A 10,457-nucleotide genomic window follows, 5' to 3' on the forward strand; every position below is an offset into this window, starting at 1 on the left:
GGAACCTGAAGTTCAAAGATACGGGGGAGGGTGAAGAGGCAGCAGGTTTGAAAGGGGGACTTCAGAGTGGTTGTTAGGGGTTAGGACCTTGGATTAAAAGCCAGGAAGCCAGGTTTCCGTTATACATGCTAGCCCATGCCTGTAATCGCAGCACTTCGGAGGTAGAGGCAGGAAGATCAGGAGTTCAAGACTAGCCTTGGCTATACTTTAATGGCTGTACGTGCTATTATAAAGTGGGTGGTGGTGGTGGTGGGGATCTGATGTGGTGTGGTTCAGCCTTTATGCCTTTATCCCAGCACTCTCGAGGCAGAGGCAGACAGAACTCTTGGGTTTGTGGCCAGCCTGGTCTACATAGCAAGTTTCAGGACAGCTGGGGCTAGATAGTGAGACCCTGTATCAATAAAAAAAAAAACAACAAAGCCAAACAAACAAAAATCAAAACAAGGGACGGGGTCAGATGATGCACAAAACATGAGGACCTGAGTAGGAATCCCAGCACCCACATAAAAAGCTGTGTGTGAGGGCTGGGCCTGGAATCCCAGCACTGGGGAGGTAGAGACTCACTGGCCAGCCATCTAGTGTGGTCAGGCCGGGGTTCAGTGAGAACTCCCTGGGCGGTTTCTTTGGAAACACAAGCAAGGTATTTGGTCTCCACAAGCTCGCACACCCTACACAGACACAGGAGGCCGGGTTTGGGGGCGGGCTGGGGTGTGTGTCTCCTACTTTGGGCTATGAGCTGAAACCAACCCTAGAGCTGTCTGCCTCCTCCCGGTCCCCTCACCGTGTCTGACCGTCCCACAGCCCTACGCGGACCCCGTGCACGATCCCACCTGGCGCTGGTGGGAGCAAAAAACGCAGTACAAGGTAGGCGGACAGGTTGGGAGTTGGTGGAGGGACAGCACCGAGACTCGGGTCCCATCCAGCGTCCTAGCTGATCACCCCGTGCATCCAGGATTACTACTTCTACCTATCCAGCAACTGGCTGGCGGCGGAAGGCGTGTACATCGACATGAGCAGCTACCAAAAGCTCTACAACATCTCCAACGACTACGGGCTGCCCGAGACCGTCTTCCTGGACAAGGGCAACGCGTTTAGCTTCACCATCTTTCTGTCCTCGGATGATGACACCTTCAAGCTCAACTCCAACCCCGGTCTGTGGGCGGGGCCTACTGGCCACACCGTGGGGCGGGGCCTGGATCCTCTGGGGGTGGATCCCAGGCGTCAAGCCCCTCCCTCTTCCCCTGGCAGTCACCGGCTACCAGGTGGAGAAGAAGTTGGCAGTGGCTGTGGCAGTGGCAGATCCTGACTGCCTTAAGGCGTCTGTGAAACAGGAGGTCCTTCTTAATCGCAAAGCAGTGCTCTACAGGGTGAGGACGCCAGAGAGCAGGTACCGGGCCTTGGCTGCGGTCCCTCTCGGCACAGTCAGTGGGAAACCCCAGATCTTAAGTAGCCCCCTCTGAGCGGCCCAAGTTGTCGGGTCTTTGAATGTCCCTAGATCCTAGGGCGGCATTGGATATCTCTATTTCAGTCTCTCCTTCCTCTACCTCAGATTACAATCAAGGACAGAAAGGTCTGCTATGATCAGGGTCTCAGTGGACATAACCTCAAGAAGACTTCCATGATGGTCAAAGTATGGTCCAAGCTTGGGGGAGGGTGTGGGGAGACGACAGTGGCCCTTGGGATCCCTAGCATCACCTACTGCTACCCACAGGTGTTGGGATCTTCCGGAAAATGCTTCCAGACCTCCTACAGTGGGACAAGCATGCAAGTACTGGAACCTGGGTACTGGGTCTGGTACTGGGAGTAGAGGGTTGGGTTGAGTTCCCACAGGGCTGTTTCCTGTTGCTGTCCTGAGAACACCACAAATGCCTTCATATTTTTTTAAAAGATTTTATTTCTTTATTATGTATACAGTCTTCTGCCTGCATGCCAGCAGAGGGCACCGGATCTCATTTAAGGTGGTCATGAGCCACCATGTGGTTGTCGGGAATTGAACTCAGCACCTCTGGAAGAACAGTCAGTGCTCTTAACCGCTGAGCCACCTCTCCAGCCCCGCATTCATATTTTTTAATTTATGTGTATGGTATTTTGCCTGCATGTATGACTGCTCACCATGTGGGTGCAGGAGCCTGCAGAGCCAGAACAGAAGAGGGCATCTGGCCCCCTGGAGCTGAAGTGACTAATGGTTGGGAGCTGCCATGTGGCTGCTGGGAATGGGACCCAGGCCCTCTGTGACTGCAAGTGCAGCCAGTGCTCTTAACCTCGGGGTCACGTGTCCAGCCCCTTTCTCATTTGCTATCTTCATCCAGCCCCCACCTCACCCCCGACTCAGGGAGGGTCTCTGAAGTGGTTGCCTTCACAGCTCTGAAGGCTGCACACAAGCCTGTGTGCTTTTACATAGGTGTCTATTGGCTCCTTTTCCCAGCTGACACACATGTAGCACGTGGAGGGCATGGCAAACCCTTTCACACACACCACACACTGATGTTTTTGTTTTCCATTTCCAGTACCAGAGATTGAACTCAGGCCTTTGAGGATGTGGGCAAGCACTCTACCACCAAGACAGCACCCTCCAACCCTCACCCATTGTCTTACCCTCTCCCTCTCAAATCTTGTTTGTTCTCTCCTTTTGTTTTGTGCTCTTTCTCTTGCTCACACATGTGCTATCCTCCTCGCACACAGTTAGCCACCGAGGCCTGGAGAGGACCTAGAGTCCTTGTTCTCCATAACTTCCCTGTCCACCCACCAGAGCTCACCTCAGGGATCCTCCTTGCTGGATTGGAGTGACCTGGGCAGTAGAAAAGGGGTGTGACAGGCACAGACCTCTTAGATGACATGTGTCAGGAACAAGCTTGGCTGAATCAGGATGAGTAAGGAGAGAAGGGAGAGACTGGGACATTCGCATCTGGCTGTATGCTGGGGACAGGTGTGTGTGTGTGTGTGTGTGTGTGTGTGTGTGTGTGTGTGTGTGTGTTCCAGAATGGTAAGGGAGGAGGGAAGAAAGTTGAAGTTTAGGGGAAAAAATAGATGGCTTTTAGGTATGGCCTTTCTTCTTTTTTTTAAATATGCCTTCAAGTTTTTTTTTGAAAGGCTATATTTTTATTTTATTTATTTTTTGTTCTTTTTTTTTTCCAAGACAAGGTTTCTCTGTAGTTTTGGAGGATGTCCTGGAACTAGCTCTGTAGACCAAGATGGCCTCGAACTCACAGAGATTCACCTGCCTCTGCCTCCCAAGGGCTGGGATCAAAGGCGTGCTCCACCACTGCTGGACCTTCCTTCCTTTCTTTCTGAGACAGGGTTTCACTCTACCACATAGCTGGCTTCAAACCCATATCAACCCTCCTGATTCAGCTCCTTAGCTAGGTCCCCTTTTGTGTTGCCAGAGAAGGAAGGCAGAGACCCAAGCATGCTATCATTACTGAACAATGAGTCACGTGCCAGCCTTCTGGATCTATTTTGAAGGGTTGAAACAGGAAGCTAGGCAGGCATGGTGGCAGCGTGCCCGTATCCCAGCACTGAGAAGGCAGAATCTGAGCCATACTCTTCAACACATCATTGTGAATCCTACACAACCCCAGAACCTCCTTCCCCTAGTAACCCCAAGTGCTCTACAGGGTCAAGCTACATTCACAACCTAGGGCCAAATTTTTTTTTCATTTGAACATCTGGGAGAGATAGAAGTCCATTAACTAAGATGATTTCTAAATAGACTGAACTTTAGATGCCCACCAGCCTATGGAGTGCTGGCTTATGCATCACAGGAAGGGACTGGCACAGGTCTGGCATGGGAGATGCTCACCTCTGCAGCCACCAAGCTCAGACCACAATCTCTGTATGTCATGGCCTAGCCCCAAATGGGCCTAGAGAGATTCTTCATTCTGAAGACAATGAATGCCATGAGGCTTCCCCGACCCGGGCCACTCATTCTGGGCTCTGCTTCCTTCTGGTGTTACATACTCCTCTTGGTGGCTTATAGTCTGAACTTAGACCTTTGAGATGTGAGTAGAAGCTGAGGTTTGCCAGTGCAGACATCAGTGGCTTTGCATATTGTTGCTAGCAGTATATGGATCCTATCTGTCTGTTTCAACTCCTTACCACTGTGCGGTTCCGCCAAATGAATAAGTTACTCGGCCTTTCTATGTCTAGTTTTTCCTTTATTTGTTTTTAAGACAGTCTCAAATAGCCCAGGCTTGCTAGAAACTTGCTCTGTAGCTAAGGGTGACCCTGAACACCTGATCCTCTTTGCTCCAAAGTACTAAGATTACAGGTTCGAGTCACCATGCTAATGCCCCCCAGCCACGCCACACACACACACACACACACACACACACACACACACATCTTCCTGCATTGGTTTCCCAAATGCTGGGGTAACAGCAGGAGCCACCAGAGCCGGCTGTTGCTCACTTTTGTTATCTGTTGTTGCTATATATAACATGGGGATTTGGCCTTGAACCCCAGATCCTCCTGCCTCACCATCCCGGGTGCTGGGATAGCAGGTGCGTGCCATCTCTAAATGCCAAGTATGATGTTACACCCCTTTAATCTCAGTGCTCTAGAAGCAGTGGCAGATGGATCTTTGTGAGTTCAAGGCCAGCCTGGTCTACAAAAGTGAGTACCAGGACAGCCAGGACAACACAGAGAGATCCTATCTCAAACAAACAATCATAAATAAATATCAAAATGGGGCATATTAATAGGCTGTACCATATAGGGCTCACACAGCTCATGCAGGCTTAATTAAGAAAGTTTGTTAAGCTCTTAGAACATTTCCCAATGCCTTGTACATTGCTACATAAGCCTTGGCTGGCTGTCTTAGCTGGGTGTGGTGAGACATGCCTATAATTCCCGGGGAGATGAAGGATGGGGAGTTCAAGGACAGCCTGGCTCTAGAAGATTCTATCTCAAAAACCAAGAAAACTGGGCCTGGTGGTGCGCACCTTTAACCCTCGAAGCTCTTGGGAGGCAGAGGCAGGAGGATTTCTGTGAGTTTGAGACAGCCTGGTCAATGTAGTAATTTCCAGACCAGCCAGGACTTCTTCACAAGGACTGCCTGTCTCAAGCAGCAAGAAAGAGCATGAAGTCGAGGGAAGCAATCGGTTGGATTTGGAAGGACTTAAGGGGAGTGAACGTGATCAAACAGATCGTATGAAATCCTAAAATTTAGTAAACTGTTAATTAAAAACAATAACAAACAAAGGGCTGGAAATGTAGCCCAGTGGTAGTGTATGGGCTTAGCACTGGAGGAAGGCCCTGGTTCCAACCTTTGGCACTACCAAGAAAAGTCAGGCAGGCAGGCAGTAAGGGTGCCATGCTACAGATTCGAGTGGCCGCCAGCCTTGCTGGTGAGGAGGGCTGGTAGTCTGGTGTGTGACAGAAGGGGGCTTTTCTCTCTCTTCCTTTATGGCAATCTGGCCATCCCTCAGCAGGAGGTCTTTTTCCTCCCCAGGGTCACTTGATGGTGCCAGTGTTAATTGGCTGTCCCCCTGGCAAGCGCCTGGCCTTCGATGTCACCTACACGATCCTGCACTCCCGGGAGTTAAACAAGCACTATTTTGACTGTGGGCGGACGAACCCTGAGATGCCGTGCTTTCTCTTTCGTGACTGTGTGTTCCATCCCTTCTCCCGAGTTCACTGTCCTCCTGTCCTGGCCATTTTGTCACCCCTCCCGAGTTCCCTTTGCGTACAACCTTCTGCTCCAACCCCGAGTTCCCCTCCCCTTCCTTCCTGCTCCTCTCTGGACAAAGCTAATTTCTTTCTCCCCTCCTCTCCTTCGCAACCCACAGTGTTTCAGCCCTTCTTCTTAATCCAAGACATGGTGACCGGAGACTCTGGCAGTTTCCTGGGCAGGTGAGGAAAGGCTGCCTGGAGGCTGCCAGTCCTTGGCAAGTGGGACAGGGAAGGTGGACTGTTGATCCACGTTTGCCTCTACATTCCACAGCTACTTACTAAAAGTGGTGGGTGGCGGCCACACGATTGACACCATCAGAGACTACACAGAGGAAGAAATCTACCATTACAACAGCCCACTGGACAAGTAATCTCCCTGGGGCCCCTGCTGGAAGTTGGTGGGTCTGGTCTGCGGGTCTCCCTTCCACTTCCGGTTAAGCAGGGGACTCACCCACCCAGCGCATAGATTCGCCCTACAGTGAGGCCTAGGCTCCCGAGCCAGGGCCCTGCCCTTAGGTGCTGACAAACTGTGCTGCACTCAATCCACCCTGACTTTATATGGGCCTGCACAGGACCAATAGCCTTATCTGGAAAACAAAGGTGGAAAGGACCACTTTGGACAAGAAGTTCTATATCATGTCCTATCAGAGCCCGGGAATTGAGTAAGTACAAGTCCCAAGAGCTCTGCCCTCCAGGTTCGTTTGTTTGTTTTTTGGGTTGTTTTTTTGTTGTTGTTTGTTTGTTTGTTTGTTTTGGTGCTCAGGTCTCATGTATCCCAGGCTGGCCTTGAATTTACTATATAGCTAAAGATGACCTTCTTCTTCTCATTCTCTCACTTCCATCTCTGGAATTCTGGGATTACAGGTGTGCTCACTATACCCGTGTATGGGGTGCTAGGCTTAGTGCGTGCCAGGCAAGCATTCTACCAACTGAGCTACACCCCCAGCATCCTGTTGGTTTTGTTTTGTTTTGTTTCACACAGAGTCTCACTATGTACCCTGCCTCATCTCAAAATTATGACTGTCCTACTCTGCCTTCTGAAATTTGGGGACATGCTCTTTGCACAAGCCCCCCCGCCCCCCAATCCCTCTGGCCCATTGTGGCCTCTGAGAAGCTCCAGATAGTCACATTATTTGTCTTTGTGTTTCTCCAGGAGGCTAGCCTTTGTATACAGAGCCTCTCCTGGAGGCCTGGGGCCTCTTACTGTCTTCAGGCCTTGGCTCACATGCTCCTCCCTTAAGGAAGGCTTAACCATGCCCTTTCTTTCTTTTTTCTTTTTTTCTTTTTGGTTTTTCGAGACAGGGTTTCTCTGTGTAGCTTTGGAGCCTGTCCTGGCACTCGCTCTGGAGACCAGGCTGGCCTCAAACTCAGAGATCCACCTGCCTCTGCCTCCCGAGTGCTGGGATTAAAGGCGTGTGCCACCAATGCCCGGCTAACCATGCCCTTTCTTGGATGGGCAGTGGGCTCCTCTGGACGTCCTCATGCCTTTCCCACACTGACTCTTTGTGTGCACCTCCCCACCTGCCCCTGACCCTTACATTTTGGTCCTGATCATTCTAAGCTGTCCCTGTCTCCCAAAGGACCTGTCTCAGCCCCTGAATAGACACACTGTAACAATTTTTTTTTTTTTAAGCCAAGAGTGAACAAATTAATGCATGGTCAGCATTCATTGACAGTTAAATAGAGATGTTAATGATGCATAAAAAAACAAACTCTAGAGGAGTTCATTAGCATGTAAGGGCGTGGTAACCATGTTTGATTCCATGAAAGGAAAACCATGATACCACAAGGCAGCAAATGAACAAATCTGCCAATTGACCCCCAAGTCCCTGTGTAGTTCAGGGCTATTGACCAATAGTCAAGGGGAATAAGGGAAGAGTTTGTGCCTAGCTTGTGTTCAGACCGAGCTTGGGAGATGGAGGGATGAAGGTGGTACACAGGAGGTACTCAGCCCAACATGGGGGTGACTTGGCAGGGAGGCAGCAGCCAGAGAGTGAGTGAGCAGCCCTCCACGGCAGGTGCTCAGATAGCATCACTGTTTGAATGGATTGGGTAGGCAGGAGAAGGTGGAGGCTACAGACTGGGGGGGGGGGCGTGACTCGGTGGGAGTGCTCTGGCCTAACTTGACTGTGAAGCAGGTCAGTGGGAGAACGCCTGCCTGGAACGCACTATCTGAAGGGCTGAGGGTGGCGGGACTTGGCTCTGGCAGTAGCGTCTTCACCTAGCTTGCATGAGGCCCCGAGTTCAGTTCAAAGCACCGCGGTTACAAACAGGACCAATACCCTGGAGAAGGTGGAGGAGATTGGTTGTTACTTGGCTGGTGCTTCCCGGAAGTGTAAGTGGTACAGCTGCCTAAACTTGGACTCCTAGGTGGCTTTGTTTAGAGAACTCCCCATGCCACGATATCACCCCTCAGAACATCTTTGCACCTGAATTCTTCCTCAAGTTGCTGGTGAGCAACAGGTAAGCCAGGCATTATAGCCTGGGGGTGGGGTGGGGGTGGGGTTGAGATTGTTCCATGGGACGATGCCCCACAGACTTAACCCACTCCTGGACTGCATTCCCTCCTCAGAGGAGTCGACACGAGCACATACTGTGACTACCAGCTCATCTTTGTGCTGCACATGCATGGACTACCGCTCAGCGGCAAGCGGTCACTCTTCATTGTCATTGTGAGTGGCAGTCAAAGGCGTCCCTACGGGGCGGGCGGGGCCGCCGGGGCCCGCCCAGCACCGCGCACCCATGGCTGCTGTCCGGCTCCTGCAGGTGTCCATCAGCCTGCTCGTGGGCCTGGTGGTCTTCTACATCCTGTTCCTCCTCCTGTGGCCCCACATCGTGAGGGCCTGGATCTCGCTGCGCTGGAAGATTAACAACATCATGGCCTCAGAGTCCTACTACACATACGCTACCTCCAACCCAGCCTTCAGTTTCCAGTCTCACTCCGGCTCGGAGCAAAGTTACAAAGAAGGTTCTAAAGAGGAAACTATAGTGAAGAAAGAAGTGGTGGCCTGAATCTAGAAGAGGTCGTCTGTACCGTTCCTCAGACACCTGCCTCTCTTCGTGGGAATGTAGCCTGCCACCTATCTAGGATTTTCTGGTTTGCTAGATTGTTCAAGCCTCCTTCAGACCCAAATAAAGCCTTGTTTCAGAATCAACTCGGATCAGGAAGGTTCATGTGTTGCTTGGTTTGCACCAGTACAATGGTAATTACCATGAAAACACCAGAAGCCACGCACAGCAGACAAAGGAGCTACTGCGGAGCCTGAGAGCTTGGGCTTCATCCCAGGACTCCATGGTGTAAAGCTGAATCCTTGAAGCTGTCTTCTGACCTACATGCATGGGGGTGGGGGTGGGACACACACACACACACACACACACACACACACACACACACACACACACGTTAATAATGTGTGAAGGTAAGCCAGGTGAATGTCTTTGATCCCAGCAGAGGAGGCCAAGGCAGGTGGAGCTCTGAGTCTGAGCTCTTGGTCTACTGGCAAGTTCCAGGTCAGTCAGATCTACAAAGACCCTGTCTCAAACAAAACAAAACAGAAACCCATCAGAGCAAACAAGAAGACGATGCCACCTTGTGTGGTGGCTCAAACTGTCATCTGACCACTTAGGAGCCCGAGGGAGCAGGAACATTCTGAGTTTGAGGTCCATCTGGGTCACTCAGGGACTTCCAGGTTAACTTGGACTAGGAGAGAGAGATCCTTTAAACCATAAATGATTTAAAAAGTCAAGCATGTTCCCAGTACTGGTGCTGGGAGGCAGCTGGACAGCTTCAAGTTCCACTCTGTTTGATTTTGCCGAGAAACTATTTAGGATGACTGTAAGAGGACAGGCAATTACAGCTGACATCATTCCAGCTGGCTGCATCCAGGTCGAGCTGAATATCCACACAGCAGCTCAGCCCCTCTCATGCCTCAGGGTCCTCTACTATCTGGGTTCTCTCTCTGTGGGCTGCAGAATACTCTGATAATTTGGTGCCCTGGTTGTAACAGCCTGTGTGTGTGTGTGTGTGTGTGTGTGTGTGTGTGTGTGTGTGTTTAATTATTTAGCTGTATTTTATGTGCATTAGTGTGAAGGTGTAAGATCCCCTGGACCTAGAGTTACAGAGAATTGTGAGCTGCCATGTGGATGCTGGGAATTGAACTCAAGTCCCCTGGAAGAGCAGCCAGTGATCTTGACTGCTGAGCCATCTCTTCAGCCCCCACCAGTATATATATTTTGAGTGCCAGTGTTTATCTAGTGACTTGTGGGCAATGAAAGGATTTTGTGTGTTTAAAAAAATCATTTACGTAGCTTTATTTTATGTGCATTGGTGTGAAGGTGTCAGACCCCCTGGAGCTGAAATTACAGACAGTTGTGAGCTGCCATGTGGGTGCTGAGAATTGAACCTGCCTCTTCTGGAAGAGCAGCCAGGGCTCCTAACCACTGAACCATCTCTCCAGCCCCAGTGAAATTATTTTGTACTAGTTGCAAGCAGTAAAACCTGTGCTTGAGTATTCTACACAGAAGTGGTAATTTATGTGGTTGATTTCTATTTCATGACACTCATTCATGTGTATTAGAAGGGCACACATGCCCCAGCATGCACGTGGGGGGTCAGAGAACAACTCAGTCACAGATTCTTATCATGTGAGTTTCAAAATTCCATCGAAAGTTATCATGCTTGGTGGTAAGTGTGTTTACCATGAGCCATTCCAATGCATCTACTTTTTAAAAATTCATTCTTCTCCTTCTTCTCTTCCTCCTCCTGTCTCTGTGTAACAGAACCCACT

At 50.5% G+C, this 10,457-nt stretch overlaps 1 protein-coding gene across 9 annotated transcripts in view; it reads left to right on the forward strand.

Moving 5' to 3' along the window:
* Catsperg (cation channel sperm associated auxiliary subunit gamma) overlaps positions 1-8,825 on the forward strand; it is a 31,510-nt gene extending 22,685 nt beyond the window's left edge. For 8 of the 9 annotated variants that reach the window (XM_027430551.2, XM_035449430.1, XM_035449425.1 and 5 more), the window contains 11 exons: positions 802-864; positions 953-1,151; positions 1,249-1,367; positions 1,550-1,630; positions 1,712-1,768; positions 5,450-5,850; positions 5,942-6,037; positions 6,243-6,332; positions 8,041-8,133; positions 8,243-8,342; positions 8,437-8,825. In XM_027430551.2, coding sequence (XP_027286352.1) covers positions 802-864; positions 953-1,151; positions 1,249-1,367; positions 1,550-1,630; positions 1,712-1,768; positions 5,450-5,850; positions 5,942-6,037; positions 6,243-6,332; positions 8,041-8,133; positions 8,243-8,342; positions 8,437-8,682 — 1,545 coding nt within the window. In that variant the 3' untranslated portion in view covers positions 8,683-8,825. The remainder of the gene's footprint in view (positions 1-801; positions 865-952; positions 1,152-1,248; positions 1,368-1,549; positions 1,631-1,711; positions 1,769-5,449; positions 5,851-5,941; positions 6,038-6,242; positions 6,333-8,040; positions 8,134-8,242; positions 8,343-8,436) is intronic. The other variant, XM_035449429.1, reaches the window with a different exon arrangement.
* Positions 8,826-10,457: the final 1,632 nt, after the last annotated feature.

Source organism: Cricetulus griseus, chromosome 9 (assembly GCF_003668045.3).
Source record: "Cricetulus griseus strain 17A/GY chromosome 9, alternate assembly CriGri-PICRH-1.0, whole genome shotgun sequence".
Lineage (NCBI taxonomy): Eukaryota > Metazoa > Chordata > Mammalia > Rodentia > Cricetidae > Cricetulus > Cricetulus griseus.